This window comes from Protopterus annectens, chromosome 11.part0 (genome assembly GCF_019279795.1).
Source record: "Protopterus annectens isolate FY-2018-M chromosome 11.part0, PAN1.0, whole genome shotgun sequence".
Taxonomy (NCBI): Eukaryota; Metazoa; Chordata; order Ceratodontiformes; family Protopteridae; genus Protopterus; species Protopterus annectens.
In genome coordinates, this window is record NC_056745.1 from 376689347 (window position 1) to 376710261 (window position 20915).

At 39.8% G+C, this 20915-nt stretch overlaps 1 protein-coding gene across 1 annotated transcript in view; it reads right to left on the reverse strand.

The window, feature by feature from the left end:
* The window catches only part of TMTC3 (transmembrane O-mannosyltransferase targeting cadherins 3), a gene marked incomplete in the record, with an annotated part of 998858 nt that overhangs the window by 146820 nt on the left and 831123 nt on the right, over positions 1-20915 (reverse strand). The window contains 1 exon segment of the mRNA XM_044087864.1: positions 1666-1769. Coding sequence (XP_043943799.1) covers positions 1666-1769 — 104 coding nt within the window.

Consider the following 20915-nt stretch of genomic DNA (forward strand, 5'->3'; position numbering starts at 1 on the left):
TAGGAAGCCAATCCAAAGCCTTTTTTTTTGTTCTTCACTTGAAGAGCTGAGAGGGTGGGAAGTAGTTTGTGGGATCATTACAGGGTGCTAGACGAGCCACCTATACCTCTGCAGAAAAGGGTCAAGCAGCAGCCCACTTACCAGGTTAACAAATGTCTCACAAACACACACACACACACACACACACACACACGTAAATAAATAAATAACCTTCTACCTACCTTGCTTAGATTTGATTTAAGCCCATCCCTGGCACCACTAAATCCATCCAACAGTTATGATTTCAAAGCTTCCTGGGGAAGGTTAATCAATGCAATAAACAGACCCTCTGAAAACTTCTAAAAGGTTTACTCTAATCCTTTAATGTGTTAAAATAACAGTCAAACCAACTGCTAAAAACAGCAAAAACAATTGCCTCAAGCACTTTCGCTCGGTCAATACCGAGCTTCTTCAGAAGTAAAAATGTAATTAAATAAACAGCCATTAAATAGTTCAAAATACATTACATACCCATAATACCCCCACGCTTATTTAAAGTGGAATTACATCCCATTTAGTCTGTCAGCCATAAGACCATTGTTAAATAAATGATGCTGGATATGGCAATAAATAATAAACCAAAAAATCTTATTACATTTCAAACCACATATCTCTATCTATAAACCAAATCATTAAAATCAGTCATAAAATTTGTCATATTACTGCCCACAAAATTGATAATGGCATTTTTTTCTACCCGTTTGGCACATCAATTTTGTGGGCATATTGTGTAACAATGGTCTTATGGCTGACAGTCATACTAAATGGGATGTAATTCCACTTTAAATAAGTGTGGGGGTATTATGGGTATGTGATGTATTTTGAACTATTTAATGGCTGTTTATTTAATTACATTTTTACTTCTGAAGAATCTCGGTATTGACCGAGACAATTGTTTTTGCTGTTTTTAGCAGTTGGTTTGACTATTATTTTAACACATTAAAGTGTTTTGAATTTATCTGCCTTTCTTCCTTTGTGGCAACCGGGTCCTGTGGCCGTTGGGCAATATTCATTCTTGGTTGACTTTGTTATTTTTTTCTGAGTTTTTTAATCCTACTACTGCTTCATAACTAGTGGTCATCTGTTTAATTAGGCTACATATTCTTTTAACATTGCAATTATATCTGTCTTTTATTCTTTCACATTACTTTAGATAACCATTTCTGACATGCATACTACAGTTATACTAATCTATCCTGTAAAAAAATAAATCAGAAAAAATGGAGAACAAGCACAAAATGCATCAGCAACCAAAGTTTAGATAAATGTGAACAGAAAATTAAAATGTTCACTGAAATATGCAGAAAACCATATAGTGATGACACCATCCTACACTCTGAAAACAATTACTTGAAAGACTCATGAAAAAATCCAGTAACATTTCAACATGTTGATGCTGCTAAGAAACCCATTTTTTTTTTTTTTTTAAAGATTCCAGACCTGTATACAAATTGTTATACATTACATTCAAACATCTTAGCCTTGACATATAAAAATTAATCTAACAACATACCAACTTTAGTAAAACAAATTAAGTTCTGAATAGTAATGTGTAACAGAAACAATAATGTAGCAGGTACTAAATGCAATGGTGTAACACTCACCAAAAATAAAGAAACAACATACCTGTGGCATCAATGACTTGGCAATTAGGTATGCATCTTCAGCGTCTTTGGTTTTGTTTAAATTTTTGTAAGTTCTTCCTACATTCATGTGTGCCCCTATATCATCTATAGCAACATAAATGCAAGCATCAGTCAAAAGAAGCATTTCTGGATAACATGATCCTAATTTTGTAACATTTTAAATTACTAAAGAAATAAATCAGTTACATATGGTTTCGAAGCTGTGCAGGATAGTGCTCAGCATTATATAACAGTCACCTACAGAACCAACAACTTAGGGTTACCCAAGATCAGAAGCCCCAGGAAAGAATGGTGTTGCTCAGACTGACTTTTTTGTGTGTAAGGCTGCTTGGTTTAATTAACAGACTTCAACACTTTCATCATTCCATCCCGACCCCCTCGACCCCAAAAGACCACAATGTTAAGGTAATAACAGTGTCTGCCTATGTCTCTATCCTCCCCTCTCCCTCTCTTATTTTGGTTAATGTACTATCTGTCTCTGCATGTGCTTACACTTGTTATACTCCAACAGAAAAAAAAGACAATGTAAATACAATTCCCTTAACCTTTGCTCATGATGTAAATATCGACTGCCAACTTGCCTGTTTTTTTGGCAAAAAAGTCCAAAAGTTGCACATTTAAACGGATAGTATAACACCATTTTTATTCATTTACAACTAGCCAGCTACTCATTAATGCCTGACCAGTAACTCTGTTGTACTTGCCACAAAAATATAAAAGGCGAACACAGTACATCTGTCACAATATCCTGTTCTTTTACTAACCACAAAAGCAAATATATGAGAGAGTAACACTAGACAAGTATTTTTCTTTCTGCAGAATCAATACAGATTTGCAAATAGAGCCTCTAATTCACCATTTCTTTGTGTTTTCCGAGACCCTGTAATTTGCGCTAGTTTCTAAAAGCATGTACATTGACTGAATGTGAATCCAACTAAAGCTGCAAAGAATTCTAAACTGCCAGGCTAATACTAATTAGTGGACAATTTAAAACAATGTTATAAAACAGAAGAGGAGGCTAAAAAGTGTGTGTAAACAATACAAAGTTGATACTATGACAAAGCTGCCGTAAACAAAAGCAAAACTGTTCCACACTTCATGGAATGTTTATTAAATGGTGTAACATCCCACACTTAAGAATAGTGAACTTAGTCCTTGTACAGTCCTGATGCCTGCTTTTGTTCTCACATTCACACTGGTTATCAGACAATATCTCAAAGGGATGACAGTTCGCTTAATAACTAACTACTAGACACTATTATGAAACACAGGTAAAAAGGTTATTTGGAATTTAAAGGATTATCAATGAACTGTAATTCAACCTTTATAAAAAGCTCTCAACTTGATGACATATGGCTACACCTATAAGGAAGGAAATTACAAAGTTCTGACACCGCTAAGAAAACAGGATGCCAGGTGTTGAGACTACAAAGGGTAAATGCCACCTCTGCCAGGGAATGTTTTAGAACTAGAATTACTGTTTTGTAACAAAGAAAGAAAACATAAATTATAGGTCTTCACTTGAAGGACTATTTGTATGTGGAAAGAAGTTATATGCGGTTATATTTAACTACTGATATCAGCATTAGTAAGACAAGGCTACAGAAAGATTTTGTGTGGTACACTGATGGAATTCTTGAATGCTGTCTTGAAAGTGGGCAGTTGAAATCACATGGCAAAAATCTCACCAATGCCACAGAATACACTTCTAAAACTGCATCAGCAGTTAGGTGGATGGAGGGTTCTCACTGGGTGTCGTGCATCAGGACTCCAACACTTGTTAAAATACAATACAATACTCAACAGTGCATAGAGGGACAGGAAATGGGCTGATTGCTGGGAGGTACATATTATCCATCTCAGAACAACTGTCTGGTCATAGCATGGGTAAAGGTTCACATCATGATGTTAAATGAATGACTGAACAAGCCGCACACAGCTCTAGTTGTAATGTGGATTCTGATGCAAAGCTATGCTGGCGAGATGACATAAATCTGTCTGAGAAGAGGTGAAGGAAGAGTGGAGACACACATCCAGTACACACTTGCTTCCCATTAAAAATACTACTGTCCCTAATGAAGTCAGTGCTATAGAAGCTAATGCTGTACAGGAACTAGCTGGTGCTTTTCTGGAGTTTTCCTCAAAGTGATCTAAACTACCATTTTTATTTTTGCTACTGGCCAATGTGCTTGCTGCGTTTTTCAGCACTATCGCATTGGTGTAAGTTAACCATGTTTGCACAGGGCTGCTACCCGTTGCTCTTAACCGCATGCTGAGAAGCAGGACGACACTAAGCAAAACATGCTTACTGCTGCAGCTGCTGTACTGTCTTGTATTAATGTCCTGTACTTACTTCACCTGAACTTCCCCTACTCACTGCTTACACTCTTGTAGGTTTTTAATTGCTTACTGCTACTACGATCTCTTAAGATATTTTAACCTTTTAGGCAAATCTATTGCTATATTTTTGTTCTCTTATCCTTTTTATGAGTCATAGACTCAACTTGCCAAAATGGTAGCCCAAGAGACTTGTGTATTTTCTACAACTAGCTACGTAACACAAAGTGCAGCAGTGTAGGAATTGCCAAATTCTCACAGACAAACTATTACTTGGTGTACTTGACAGAGTCCGTGAAAAATGTACATATCTACACAAAATGGAGGCTACCCTCCCACCAAACATATTGGTCTGTGACCATCACATATCACCCACACCTTTACATGAACATACCACAAGTACAGTTGTGTAAGTCTCCTTACCATAACAGCAGATGTTCGAATGATCACTGCTTCAGAAGCCTTAGCTATATGGGTTATACCCAGCTAAGGATATAACAGCCAGCCAGCCAAGCTTCACAGCACTTTCCACACAACGGTTAGGCATGTCAAGGTGAGCTACCTAGAAAGACAAGTTTGAGCGCTAAGCCTTTCAGAGCTTTCATGCTAAATGAGAGAGGGAGGCCAAACATTGAGTGGGCATACATATATACATATATGGTTCCCTTTTAAATCACTGCAGCCCACATAGTTGAAGCTGAAAACGGTGAGACCAAAATGTAACTGCAGAATCACAAACTCCCGGAACATCGTCTTTCCTCTCCAGGAAAGTAACCACTTGGTCACCAAGGTGAACTTTGCCCTTTCTCTGCTGTAGTGCGATCTCGGAGTTGGTATACTTAAGTAAGGGATGGTGAGTGAAGCCCCACACTTCCATGGGTGTAATTTCCTACCCGATTATTTTTTGTTGGTGGTCAAGTGATTACTTTCCCGGAGTGGAAAGATGATGTTTCAGCAGTTCATGATTCTGCACTTACTACGTTTTGGTTTTGTCATTTTCAGCTTCGACGATGTGGGCTGCAACATTTTGAAGGTAAACCATATATATTGTATACATATACATATACATACATATATATATATATATATATATATATATACATATATTATATGTATGTATATATATATATATATATATATATATATACATATATTACATGTATGTATAGATATATATATATATATATATATATATATATATATATATATATATATACACACACACACACACACACACACACACACACACACACACACACACACACACACACACAGGCAAATATACTAAAAAAAAAAACTAAGGTGGGGGTGGAAGTAGGGAATGGCTACTGCAGCAGTGTTCGTTTGAACATCTACTGTTATGGTAAGTTTACTTACACAACTGTAATATGTTAGTCATACTGATCACTACTGCAGTAGCCTTAGCAATATAGGTAGACAACCCTAGCTTACATCATTTGGAAGATGGAAAGGGAAGGGTCCCTGACCCCTGGAGAATGACCCTAGCAAAGCTTGATCTAGACCTAGAGAAGGAATGAAGCTTGTAGTGCTTTGTAAAAGTATGTACAGAGGACTAAGTTGCTGCTTCAAGAATACTTCAAGAATCCAAGATCTGAGATTCCAAAAAGCCATAGGCGAAGTCAGATCCATAGTAGAGCAAGCCTTGACCCTGCCAGAAACAATTTTGTTATGGCGAGGATAACAAATGTTAATAGTCTAAGACAACCACTTGGAAATATGTTTAGACATAGGTTGTCCCTTCTTACCCTCACAAGAAATAATCTGAAGACCGTACTTGAGTTGTCTGTGGACATGTGAAGTACAGACTATTCTTTTTTTTCCTCATTTTTAGGTGCAGTGTAGAAAACAGGAAGATTGACAGTTTGGCTTAGAGTAAACTTGAATACTACTTTAGTCATAACATAAGGATTAGTTCTTAAAGAAACCCTGTCTCAGTGGAAAATGAGATAGAGATGACTCACCATAATGGCTTGAAACTCAGATACAGTTCTTGCAGAGGTCAGAGCAATCAGTAAAATTTTTGATGTTCTGAACTTCAAGTCAACCCAATGAGCAGGTTCAAAAGGAGCAAATATTAGCTTCTCTAACACACAATTAAGAAAAAGTACAGTTTTGTACCTACCATAAATGTAGATGTTCGAGTGCTAATACAGCTGCAGTAATCACAGATGGGTTCTCTGCCGTCAGGCGGGTCCTCGGTCGGCCGAATTCCAAAGTCTAGGTCCAGCGTCGGTTGTTGTCGCTTTCTTTCCTGACGTCAGTGAGGCAGGGGTATATAAGACACAGCCGACGCCATTTTCTTCAGTCTTTCTTGCCCCAGATGTCAGGTGCCCCCAGAAGGAAGGCAATACATAAATTATATTTATATACATGCAATGCAATATAATCAAAAATCAGTAGTTGCAAGCAAATATACCATAGAAGGATAACCCAAACAGGTTGTATGAAGAGGGGTTAGGCCCTAGGCCTTTACCAAGAGGGGAAGGAGGGAGGGAAACCTGTACTGCAGCTGTATTAGCACTCGAACATCTACATTTATGGTAGCTACAAAACTGTACTATGCTCATCGTGCATACAGCTGCAGTAATCACAGATGGGTAGAATCCCAAAGCTACGCACAGGGTGGTAGGCACTAGGTGGAACTGGGATGAGCCAGAATGCCCTGCAACACAGCAGTGGCAAAGCCTGCTCTAGTTTTGGAATATAAAGGCAGGTGGTAGTGTTTTGTGAAGGTATGCACAGAACTCCAAGCGGCTGCCTCCAAAATATCTTTGGTAGGAACTCCTCTGAGGAAGGCTGTAGAGGTAGCTGTGGCCCTGGTGGAGTGGGATCTAATGCCTGTAGGGACAGGTTTTCCATGATAGGAGTAACAAAACCGTATGCAGTGGCCTATTCATTTTGAAATTGTCTGTTTGGTAACTGGCTTCCTTTGAGCTCCTACAGCATAGGACACAAAGTTGTTCTGATTTCCTGAAAGGCTTTGTTCTGTCCAAATAATAACGTAGCTGTCTATGGATGTCTAAGGAGTGTAGCAGCCTTTCCCCTTTGTTTTGAGGATTGGGGCAAAAGGTAGGTAAGTGTATGGCTTGATTTAAAGCTACCCTGGATACCACTTTAGGCATAAATGACGGGTTGGTTAAAATGGAAACCCTGTCCTGATGGAAGATGAGAAAGGGCTGCACAGCCATGAGGGCTTGTAGTTCCGAAACCCTACGAGCTGAGGTAATGGCCAGAAGGAAAGCTGTTTTCCAGGACAAATATTGCAAATCTGTTGAGGCAGCTGGTTCAAAGGGAGGCAATGTTAATTTTTCTAGAATGTAATTAAGATCCCAGGCTGGCATTGGTTGTTTCCTTGGTGGTCTTATATTCTTAGCCCCTCTGAGGAACTGTCTTAAGAGTGGGTGAGAGAGTAAGGGTGGATCAGTGTTGAATTCTGCAGAAATGGCTGAGGCATGGATTTTTATGGAGGAAAATGCAAGTCCACTGTTCAGCAGTTCAGCTAGATACTGTAGTACCTGAAGCAAATTCAGTTTTCTAGGATCCTGGCCTTTTTTCTCATTCCAAGAGCAAAACAGTTTCCATTTTGCGGAGTAAGCCTTTCTAGTAGATGGCCTTCTGGCCTCCAAAATGACATCCTGCACCTCTTTGGTGAGTAGGGTCTGTTGTGGTGTTAAGGAATTTTCCATGAAGCGCGATTGAGTGTTTTCAGCTGACTGTGAAGAGTTTTGTAGCTGTGCTGAGTCAGTAGAAGAGGCATTAGAGGTAGGGACCAGGCAGGAGTATGTGTTAGGCTCCTCAGGAGTGGGTACCAGTGTTGTCTTGGCCAGTCTGGAGCAATCAGTATCATCTTCGGTCTGTCTGCTCTTGCTTTCAAGAGCAACTTGGGCAGAAGAGGCAGAGGTGGGAAAGTGTAAACTGTCCATGCTGCCCAACTGAATGAAAGGGCGTCCACTCTCCAGGCCTTTGGATGAAAGGTCCTTAACACTTTTTCCAATTGATGATTTCTGTGGGAGGCGAAGAGATCTATGTCTGGCCTTCCCCACGCTTGGATTATCTTTGTAAACACTTGAGGATGCAACTTCCATTCGTGTGGATCTGTCATATTTCTGCTTAGATTGTCTGCCAGCGTGTTTTCCAAACCTGGCAAGTACTGTGCTTGAAGTTCGATTTGCCATTCCAGAGCCAAGTTCCAAAGTGTCATGGCTAGTCTGCACAGGGGGTATGAATGTGTTCCTCCTTGTTTGTTTATGTACCACATTACTGTGGCGTTGTCTGTTCTTATCAATAATTGTCCTGGATGCAGGAGGTCCTTGAAAGCTGTAATTGCATTTATCACTGCTAGCATTTCTTTCTGATTGATGTGAAGGTGCTTTTCCTTTTGGGACCATTTGCCCTGAATGCACCTGTCTGTCATGTGCGCCCCCCCAGGCGTAATCTGAGGCGTCTGTTGTGATGACTTGATTTGCTTGAGGCTTGCAGAATGGGAGACCTGTGTTTGTTTTACATGCTTGGGCCCACCATAGAAATTCCTTTTGCAAACATGGAATTATTGGTATTATTGTTTCCAAACTGTGGCTGTGTTGAGACCATAGGTTTTTTTAGGTACCATTGAAGTTTCCTCATATGCAACTTTGCACATGGGATTAAAAGAATGCAAGATGCCATGAAGCCCAGAGCCTGCAGGATTTTCCTTGCAGTAAGCCTGGTACAATTTGCTAGTATTTTGAAGTACTGAGTTAGTTGCCCCTGTTTTTCTGGCGTAAGATAGGCCATCTGGGTGTTTGTGTCCAAGTTGGCACCCAGGAAAGATATTTTCTGAGATGGTGTTAGCCTGGATTTCTCTTTGTTGACTGTGTATCCCAGAGAATTCAGCATCCGTGTTACATAAGCCAGATGTTCCAGAAGTATGTGCTTGCCGTCCACTTGGATCAGGCAGTTGTCCAAATAAGGGTAAATTTGTATCCCTTGAATCCTGCAGTAGGCAATTACCGATGCCAGGCATTTCGTGAATACTCTGGGCACAGTAGATAAGCCAAAGGGCAATGCAGAGAATTGATAGTGGATTGAACCTGCAAGAAATCTGAGGTATCTTCTGCAGATTTGTCTGATTGGGACATGCAGGTATGCCTCCTTGAGGTCCAATGTTACCAGCCAAAACTCCTTGCCCAGCATGGGAAGAAGCTGCTGTAATGTGAGCATCTTGAATTTTGGTATGAGTAAAAATGTGTTTAGGATGGATAAGTCCAAAATGGGTCTCCAGTCGGTTCCTTTCCTTGGTACCAGGAATAGTCTGGAATAAAAACCTTGACCTTGTTCGTGAGTAGGTACCTCTTGAATAGCTTTCATGTCCATGAGCTTTGAAATTTGTAGTTGTGCCTCTGCCCTTTGATTCTGTGGCAGGTTTGGCATGCCTCTCATTTTTGGAAGAGTGTGAAAATGAAATCTGTAGCCTCTGTTTATAACGTCCAGGATCCATTTGTCTGTTGTGACAATATGCCAATTTCTTGTAAATAATGCCAGCTTTCCTCCCAAGGGTGCTGCCAGCTGAGACTTGCTTGGCATGGAAAGGAGGAAGTCATTGGGTTTGTTTCCTGTATTGTTGTGCACTGTCTTCGCCACCTCTTGGTGCTGGAGTTTGCCATTGCCTGCCTCTATATGATCCTTGTGATTGTCCTCTGCCCCTTGTGCCTGTATCTACCTCTTTGGGGCTTGTCCGTGGCTGGAAAGGACCAGTTTTTAGAAGGCCAATTTCTGCTAAAACGTGGTGGTTGAACCTGTAGAAAAGCTTTGACAGTTTGCATAGATTTGGCTTTTTCTTCCATTTTCCGTAGTATCTCCTCAGCATTAGTACCAAGTAGCACATCCTTTTGTAAAGGAGCATCTAGTAGTTTAGCTTTCACATGATCAGGCAAGATTTGTTCCCTAAGCCAGGCATGTCTACGAATGACTGATCCTGTAACAGAAGCTCTACTTGAGGCCTCTAGGGCATCATAGCCACATTGTAAGGTGTTTTACCCACTTGTTCTGCACTATGCATCATATCCTGCAACTCCTTCAAATCTGGTTGTTCAGGTTGAGACAATTTATTTCTTAACTGTGATAACAGAAACTGCTGATATTTAAGCATATGGAACTGACAATTTAAGGCCCTCATGGCTAGGGTGGCCGAGGTATATACCTTTTTCCCCACCTTTCTAAGGATCTTGACTCTCTTCGAAGGTAGTGGATTCTTAGCAGTAGAGGCCTTCATTCCCTTGGGGCCTTGAGAAATGGTTTCAGGGTCAGCATTATGGCTTTTGTAAAGAAATTGGTGAGAGTTAGGAACTCTGTAGTACCTATCAGGCTTGACTGGGGCAGGAGGCAGGGAATCCGGATTAAGGCAAGCCTCGACTAAACATCATCAAGTATGTCCAAGACAGGAGGTATCGCCAGAGGTCTGTGTTGAGGTAACAAAAGAAATTCCCTAAGTCTTTTCTTGGAATCAGAAAAGTCTTGGCCTTCCCAATGGAAGTGTTCCCTCAAGGTGTGCAAGGTTTCCCCAAAAGAAAAATCCTCTGGAGGAGATACAGAAGGAATGGACTGCTCTGCATCAGAATCTTCAAAAGGGGAGTAAGAGTGTTCCTCTACATCAGAATGTTCTGTAAAAATGGAGCCATGATCAGAAGAGGGAGAATCCTCCTCCACTCTGGGTCTCTTGTCTGGAGGGGGTTGGGAACCCCTGATAAGAGTAATTAAATCCTTAGCAATTTTTAGCATCTGCTTTTTAGGCATGGGGACTGGAGATGGGCCCTGTGCAACAGGCCTATTGGGATGCCTGGCTGATTTGGACTTAGTAAAGGCCTTAATGGAAAAGGAAGATGAGGGTCTAAAGACACCATGGGTGGAAGTGGACCTGTCCACATTAGGAGGCTCAACGCTCACAGTGGCTTCGGTGATTGTAGTCTGGGTATGGGCCGAGGTACCTGCGGTCTCGGTTAGAGAAGACACCGCCAAAGAAGTGTCGTCGGTAGTCGGGGACTGCATAGGCGTCTCGCTGAGAACCGGACCACGTGTAGCCGGTTTTGGCATCGTGTCGGTGGAGACCGTGGACCTCGCGAGTCGGTCCTTGTCCTTGCATTTTTTGCACAAAACGGTAGTCGGAGTCTCCGACGACATTTTATAATCAAAGGCTTTACCAAAAAAGTGTTGGGCGAACTCCGCCCGACGCTTAATAGTGCGTTTATTGAAAGTAGCGCAAAAGCGACAGCCCGAGACGTCGTGGTCTGGGCCTAAACAAGGTATGTAGAGGGAATGGAAATCCTTATGCGGTATTTGTTTCCCACAAGAAATACAATTGTTAACTTTTTCTGACATCGGTCTGAGGCAAGAAAAGTTTCCCCAGCGGGGTACTTAGCTTTAAAGAAGACTTCGGTTTCCAATTTTTCGTAAATTCAGGAGCTGGCCGACCGGCACTTGCGAACTGCTTCTGCTTCGGGCACCGCACGGCAAAAAAGACTGAAGAAAATGGTGTTGGCTGTGTCTTATATACCCCTGCCTCACTGACGTCAGGAAAGAAAGCGACAACAACCGACGCCGGACCTAGACTTTGGAATTCGGCCGACCGAGGACCCGCCTGACGGCAGAGAACCCATCTGTGATTACTGCAGCTGTATGCACGATGAACATGAGGGAGGAGTCACCACTTTTCTTGGAGGTCTCTTAAGCAAAATCCCTTTTAAAAACATTTTCACATGAGTATGAGAATGCATCATAAGAGAACCATGGGTAGACATGCTGAAACGGCCGACAAATTAACCTTGATGGAGGAGTTAGAAAGGCCACAGGATAGCAACTCACATAAATATTGTAAAACCAGGGAAAAGTTAAGCCCTGAATGGGTGCTGGTTATGCTTCTGGCACCAAATACAAAACATTTTCCATTTACTAATATACAATTTTCTTGCAGCAGGTTTCTTGCCTCCATTCCTATCTGCTGCACATACCTAGTAAGCAGGTACCTGAAGGGAATTAACAGCATAGTATCCAGGCAACCAGTTGAAGTTACATCAAATACCACTGTTTTTGTGTTAGTAAATCGTTTTTGTGAAGAAGCTTGTAGTAACGGTCCCTGGCCATTTCCAAAAGAAGGGAGAACCACTGCTGCCTGGGCCAGAAGGGAGGTACCACAATGATCTTGGGGGATTCCTTCTGAATCTTCAGAAGTACTCTGGACATCAGTGGAAACCGTTGAAAAAGCATACAGAAATATTTCAGACCAAGGCAAGGAAAAGGCATCTGTCTTCCAGGCCTTCTTGCATAGAGTCCTGGAACAGAATTTTGCCAGCTGCTTATTCAGAGAGAAGGCAAAGAGGTCTACCGGAGGAACTCCCCACAGATAAGATTAAAGCTTGGAAGACTCCCTGATCTAGTTTCCATCCATGAGGGTCTGCCTTTGTCCTGCTTACCTCGTCTGCCACACAATATTGCTCTCACAGGACACAAGATGGTCAGAGAGAATGCGCTATAAAGATATATCCAAAGCTAGCATGGGTAGTCTACAAATGAAGCAAGACCTGGTTATCCTCGACTGTTGATGTACCACATAACAGTGGTACTATCATTAACAATTTGAATAGGTCCAGGTGACTAAAGCTGATTCAGAGAGTTGACAGACTTGATTAGAAAAAGCAAGTCTTTTATATTTATGTTCTTGTGTCTGTCCTTGGTATCCTAAACACATTCTACTTTTATCCCTCCTGATATAGCAAAGTCTGAAGAGTCTCTGGTGATTGACTGCTTTGGAGCAGTGAGGGGGATGGGAACAAGGGGAGACCAGGATTTAGGGAATTTGGTCATCTTTACCAAGTGATTTTTCTTCTGACAAAACCAACAACTGGCATTTGAAAAGATAATGGGTACTGGTGCTGGGACCAAAGAGACTTAAGATACCATACATTGTATCTGTCTCATGTGGCTGCTTGCCATGGATATCATGAGAATTGCAGAATGAAAAACCCTAGAAACAGATGTACATACAGATCTATTTTTGCAGTTTAATTTCTCCAAGTCTTTTGGGTTTCTAATATCATGATGGGAATAGACCCCATTCCCAAGTCAAACTATGATTAAAGTTAATGAAATTAGAATAGTTTCAGTCTTTGATGTTAGCCAGAAGTGCTCTTCGCAGCACCCACAATGTGCTCTGAACTGACTCCTCCTGCAGTATGGAGTTAAATGCATCAGTAACATATCCAAGTACAAATGTAAATTCTTTTTTATAAGACTTATTGTTCCTACTACTATCAGGACTGTCTGAGTGCCCTTCTTCCACATTGCCCTTGTTTCTGCCTGTAAATACTGGTATTTTATCACTTTGTCTCTTTGCACGCAAGACATCGTAGTCATTGGGTGTAGCAATTTCAATCATCAATGCTACTTTTGTCTTCTTTTCCTAGACTATTATATCTGGTTTTCTCACATTTATTTTTTTGAACTGTTGGTAATGGGTGATCTCGTATGATACATTTTCTATAACGCTTTGTGGCTCATGCTTCCAATACTTCTCAGCTACTTCAATATTGCAATGTTGAATCCTCAATGTAACAGTTTTAACACACTATTATGCCTTTCAGTATGCAATCCTTCTGCCATTATTAGTGCATCACACCCAGCACCAAGATGTGCAACTGTTTCCAATTCTGTTTTACCAAACCTGCATTTGTCTGTTTCGTCCACATGTTCAATGGACTTTGTGAATCATTGTGTATGCAGTCCACTGTCCTGGGTCGCCAATATTAACTTTTCATTTTTTGATTTAAATTCACCTCTACCTAACCTTTCCTGCATTCGGTCCTGATCAACACGAGGCTGTTCCAAGAGTTTTCTGTACTTGCAACTATATTTATGCATTTTCCACATTTCTTGCCTTCTCATCTGATCCTTCACCTTATATTCTTTCGATTTGTTTGTTTTTTTTTTTTGGCACATTCAGTTGATGTCTGATTTTTTATCTACTTCTGGTTCGATTTCCATTCCTGCTTAACACTACGTTTCTGCTAAGAAGAGAAGTCATCTTAGACTTATTCTCATGTTTTAAAACTTATTACATTTGGATCTTGTGAGGTCAGCAAATATGTATGTAGTCCTATGATTGTGGATCTATACAAATAATCAATTTCGAGGAGGCCCACACCTTCTTCAGAATACTGGTATACACTGATTTTTATAAATCATTTGATAAGCATGAAGCACTTTTCTTGTTTTCTTGTCCAACAGATCGTATACCTTTGGGGGCCAGTCAATCACTCCAAAACTGTTACTTAAGACAGGAAGAACAAATTGGTTTATTGTCTGGACTTTGTTCTTAGATGTCAAAGCTGGTTCCAATACTAATTTTAGTCTTCTAAAATATTCCTTACTAAGTTTTATTCACATTTGTTCATGTTTTATTGTTGATCCTTCATCAATTCTCAAATATTTATATACTCCCTCTTGCTCGAGTTCTTTTATAACACATTCCTGTCCCAAACTGATATTTTCTTGGTGCTGCAGCTTTCCTGTCTTAAAGGCTACTTCTGCACATTTATCAAGACCAAGTGACATTCTTATATCATCTGAGGAAAGTTTTGACCACTTGCAGTTGTGTTTTCAGTTCCTCATCTGACAATCATCATAATTTTAAATCATACACATAAAGAAGATGAGAAGTCTTTACACTTTGTGGTTTTATGGAATCCACATTTTAGCCATGACCTAATCTGATAAGTAGGCAGCTTAATGGGTTAAGGGCAAGACAAAAAAGCAATGTCCCCCCTTGAATTTCTTAACCCTGGAATAATTTTTATCATGGCTTAACTGCAAAGTGGTTTGCCACTGTTCCATGCTCACTATAATGTAATTGCACAGTGAAGGGTGTATCTTATACATTTGTAAGCACTCTTATCCATGAATGTGGGATGCTGTCAAATGCTTTTTTATAGTCTATTCATGCTATACTTAGATTTGTCCCTTTTATACAGTTCTCCATTATGACTTTAACAACAAATGATCAAAGGATTTTTTTCTTTTGCTACCCTTTTGTTCCTATTGTCATGAATGAGTTTTCTTCTAAATGACTATAAACTCTATTGGCATGAATTCATGTGCACAGTTTATACATAGTCAGAAGGCAAGTTATTAGTCTATAGTTTTTAGGATAGCTTGCAGCTTCACTCTTAAGAAGGAGAATTGTTTTTCCTCTAGTTAATCAGGTTGGCGTCTGTTTAGAGTGTGCATATAAATAGTTCTTACTCATAGCTAAATCTTCATGTAAAAATGTTAATACTTTTTACCAGAAGTTAGGTACTGCATCTGGGTCTGGGTCTGGGGTTTTCCAGCTAGGAGCATTTCTCAATTTTGTTTCACTTTCTCTGGCTGTTAGTTCATCCCATTTCATATATTGTACATTTAAACTTCTTATTCTTTCTTTTACGTCTTCTATCCATTCAGCATCTTTATATTCCACAGGCTCTTCATAGATATTTCTCCAAAAATATATCAATTTCTTCTTTTTTTTGTGGTGTTTCAATTCCTTTTGCCTTGTTTCCCAATTCCTTATAAAACTTTTTTGGGTCATCTATTTTGTACGTTTCCTTTATATCTACCTGCATTATCTTCTAAGTTTTTTGCCTGTGCTGATATCTTTACTTTATTTGCAATAGCATACAACAGATCATGATCTGTTCTGATACTGGGCATTGCTTTTATCATTCATGTCTGCCTTTGAGTATTTTTCTTGGTCTGTTAATTCTTCTGTAATCTTCCAACAGTGACACTTCTTAACTGATTTACAGTTTTCTATATTCAATACTTCCATGATGGCATTTGATTTCTCCCCTTACTGCCCTGTGCTTTTGTTGTAAAGCTTTACCTGTTATTAATTTAGATGCATAGTAATATATCCTATTTCTTTCTGTTACATCACATGAGTTTCTATGAACAGTGCTGATTATTGTGTTCATTTGATTAATCAAACGTCTAACATTCTGGGTCTTACTGACTTTCTGAAGTCAGTTTCTTTCATTGATCTTAATATGTTTAGCCATCTCTATTAAATCAAGCAACTCTTCCATTTGATCATTTTCTTCTAAACTGAGGATACATTCTTAGTTCTATATTTCCTGTGGGCATTATACAGAAAGTTCCAGAATGTTTTCTTGTGCTATATTCTTTTCAGTTTCATCCTGTGTCATCCATTGCTCTTTCATATGGGAACTCATTGACCTACCACTCCATAACACTGACTGCATCAGAGTTGCCATAGTTTCCTCTTCCTTCCCTTGCTGCACATCTCCAACTGAACTTTTACACACGTTTCCTACTGAATGCTCCAAAGTATCTTCATATGGCAACTGATCAGATGTTTCCTGCTCCACTGGTTTCTCTTCAATTTGCAGATTCATTATTCTATCCTATCGTGGTCATATCAGAGTTAGATTTTCTACTCTAAATCCTTCACTTCGCAGGTAATCCATAACTTCAGTTTCTACTTTTATAACTTCTCCATTTCTAATCCTCATTTCTGCTTTCTCTTTTTGTTTTCTTACTTCTTGTATCATAAATGTTTCCCTATCCAGATGCCTTTTTGCCTGTATTTCTCTTCAAATATCTTTGGTGCTGCTCTTTTTGTATTGATTCATTTTGCTTTCTCCTTTGCATAAATATTGAACCATATTAAATATCTTTTTCTTTCCCCATGTCCTTATTTCTTCTTCAGATGCCACCTGCTCCTCATACTTCTCCTTAATTGGGGACGGACTCATTTTTCCATCATGCGATGTATTACCTATGTTAGACTTTCTACACCAAATCCTTCATTTCGCAGGTATTCTATAACTTCTGCTTCTATTTTTTTTTTTAACAACTTCTTTACTAATCTTCTGTTCTACGTTCCCCCTTTGTATTTTTTGTACTGTGAAATTTTCCATATCTGGGTGCCTTTGCCTGTATTTCTCTGAGAACATATTTGGAGCTGCTATTCTATACTGATTAAATTGGCTCTCTCCTTTGCATAAATATTGCGCCATATCAGATCTCTTTATTTCCCATGTCCATATTTTTTTTATACCTTCCAAAATCTCTGAATTTTTTCTTTATATTTTCGCACTTCCACAATGTCTTCTTTTTCCAAATGCCCCACAAATCTGCATTTGAAGCTTTTGACAGTTTTTGTTAAGCAAGAATTTTTCTTTTCTCTAATTTCTCTCCATCTTTTTGTACATCTTCTGTCTGGAAATTCTGGGCTTCTTGCACAATAGTAACAATATATAACTTTTTATCCCTAACAGTCCATGCTCTTCTTTGGCCTATCAGTTTCTGTGATTTTTGTGGACTACTACTTCCTTCTACAATGGGGGGGGGCATCCTCCCAGTGAGCCTGTCCTAACCCCACTGCAGGAATGTTTCAGTGTCTTGAGGATTCAAAACTGTCATTTTTTCAGTCTTGGCACCAGGGTTGGGCACTTTTTTATACTGGGACTTGTGCACCCAGCTGTCTTTTTTATTTTTTATTCTAATTCTATCCATCGTATATGCCATCTAAAATGCAGTCTATATATCAGTATTGCCTTGGTGAGATTTTATACAAAACAGGGTCCACCTCATGAAGGTACTCACCAAGACTTCAATTCCAGCAGTACTACTCTCCGTTGCTTGGCTGATTTTATCATCTCTCCATTCGGACCCCTGAATCAGTTTATCCCTCTAATTAAATTTGTTTAATAACCTCTGCAACAGTGGGTCCAAAAACGAATTCTCTGTTCAAAGGAGGATTTAAAATATATTTTTTCACATCTTCTGTGAGGTTTTGAGAATGCAGCTGGGCAAATATTCTCAAAACAGTACCAATGGCAATAGCTCTGGGAAAAAGTATCAACAGGGGCATACAGCACATCAATAAGTTGTGACCTCTGAAATGGAACAAATTAACAATTTAAAGCAGATATTTCTTCACAATAAGAAACTGCAGACAAAACATTTCTCATACTTTAACAAATTAGTCAGAATAAACTAACATATGCGCCCGAAAATTCACAATTCTGAAAATCAGAGGTGCAGAAGCATACACCTTTTCCCATACTTATCAGTTATTTTACCATCCTTACCAGAAAGTGAAGAAATTAAATTAACTAAACATTTAGCAGCAGCATGATTAGTTAAGCGGTCATTGCTGTGTTACACTTGGGATGAATGTATAAAAACCCAAAAGAAAAGTAACTTTCCTAAACAGGAAAATACATTTAAACAATTTTTAAAAATGGAGGTTTGTACCCCCTGAGCAAACTTATCTACCCAGTAATGGAAAAGCACAAGCTAATCATTGATCCTCAAAAGCTAGTAGAAGTGCGCTTTCTTTGGCAGCAGATAAGCGCCGAAAGGCATGACACTCAGACCTGTCTTTTTAGGAAGCTTGGCTCAAGCTGCCTAACAATTTTAGCATGTGAAAAGTGCCCTGAAGTTTTGGAAACTGGTCAGCCATTATATCCTTGGCTGGATATAACCCATATAGCTAAGAATGCTGTAGCAATGATCAGTATGATTAACATCTAATGTATTCTGAGGCTGCCCAAACCTCCTAAAAAAGGACTAGAGACACAGCAGAAGCGTAGAGAAAAACACCACCATCCTCAAACACTAAAACGTCACCAGGCAGCAAGCTGCCTACTGTAAACTAGCCACTGCCTCCATGCTTATGAGGTTAGACAAGGATAGAGTGACAGTTAAAGTCTCTCCAGCACTAACACCAGTGATGTTACAAGGTCTGGAAAGTCCCTCACTAAGGTCAGATATGAATATGGCCTTATAGTAGGCTTCATGGATATGAGTAACTTGAGGCACACTGTCATTAGGGAATCAAAAAGAGGCATGGTAGATCTTACCTTGTATGTGTTAAATGCAGATAAGACACTGGTGTAACGATGTGAGGTATTGCCAGCTATGCTAGGAGAAGGGCAGTGGATGTGTAACATATGCCAGCACAGCTAGCTGGAATTTTGTAAAGAATTATATGTCATTTGTATATCAAACTGATTTGTACAGATGCTTGTGTTGAAATGTGTTTGTAAATCTGCTTGTGTTAAAAATGTACCAATAGTGTGCCCTGCAGGACAGAAAAAGAAATACACATGTATTAATGTTAACTGTTTAATGTATATTGTTGAACGGAGGATACTGGAATAGAAGGTTAACCTCATTCCACCTAACTTTGAAAATAGGAATTAAATTACCTGGCTTAGTCCATAAAGATTGTGTCTTACAGTTATCAATGCAGCCAGAAACAGACATTCTATACTAGGAAGCTTTCTGCATTGCCTTTGGGGTGAACTAATTATTACTCTGCAAGGGTGGAGGTTTGAAATTGTTTTATGACTTTCAAGAGCAACAGCAGATCTTAGCAAGGCTGTGTGTGTATATTACTGACACGTGTTAAATCCTGACAACTTCTAGCCAATGGTGGTAGCATAGGAACCAGAAGTCAGATGACCAGATGTATGTGATGTCATTTTGTAATCTATGACAAAATTATGTCTAATATTAGATGAGACTAAAGTCTCATGGCATTCTGTTTTTGAAACCTGACAAGGAAGGACCCCCTCACCTACTTCATCTTGCCTTGCTCTAGTAAGTGACCAGGCAACAGCAATTCTTTAGATCAGTCAGGAAAATATAGTGAGACTAGTTAAGTACTGTGCTTTTGTATCTGTGTTATTTTAATATTTCCTGTGATTGAAACCTTGGTGTTTATTGTAAATAAATATTCCATATTTTCATGTTATTTTATTATCTATTACTAAACATATTTAAACTTTACATTGTGACTGGTCCTTCAGAGAATATTTTAAACCTTTGAGAGTACTTGTATCTATTTGGTGATTCTGTGGTCACTCATGAAAGCCTTTAATGCACTGGTCAAAACACTACCATTTGTATTAATATTAATTTCACTCATCATAATTGGGTACCCTTGTAAGAGCCTTAGAGAACCTGGCTTTGGAGTGTCTGGTGGCAGTAACTACCTTACAGTCATGGCAGAAAGGGGCATAGCTAGTTCATAGGTAGGTACTAGGCTATTGGCCCTAGGGCCTATATAAGCCTAGCCAAAAGGTACCCTGGCTTTCGCCACCCAAGAAAATTATTTTCCTGTGCCACTGTCGAGCAGAGCCACAGAAGTGATCCCCGTGGTGAATTTCCTATCTCCCATCCAATCATCAAGATTTTTCTTGAAGAGTGCTAATGAGGAGCTTTGTTTGATATAGATAGGCAGTTTGTTCCAGAGTATGGGAAGTCTCTGGGACAGGAATCTATCCCTCCAGCATGTTCTGTTTATTGTGGTGACAAGGTTTAGGTCCCTAGAGCATGTAGCTCGTAGGGATTGAGATTTCTTTAAGTGGAGCATGTCTAAAAGCTCTGGGTTTGACATAGCTTTGTGTGTTAGGCAGAGATCGCCTCTGAGTAGGTGATATGCGACGGAGTAAAGCTGCAGTTTTTTGAGACGGTCTGCGTAGGGCATCTGCCAGCCTTTCCCGGGTGTGTGTGAAAATCAAATTTCAAACAGTGTGCTTGTCAGCTGCTTAGAGCAGGGACACAAAGCATTGGTTTCACAGAGATAGTGGTGGAGGACTTGGCTTGGACACTCGTCTGAGGACTCGACTCTACAGCTGTGTCGGTGGGGAGTCCTACTGGGGATATGGAGAGACAAGGGAAAGCCAGCCCCAGGACTGTGAGTGTTCCCTGTGTGCTCTTAAAAGAGAGCCGCATCGGGAAATACTGGGTTTATATATTTTTGCTCCAAGTGAACATCCCTCTCCAGTGTCAGTGGTGAGGATTCAGGCTCCTTGACTCCTGGCCACGAGTGGG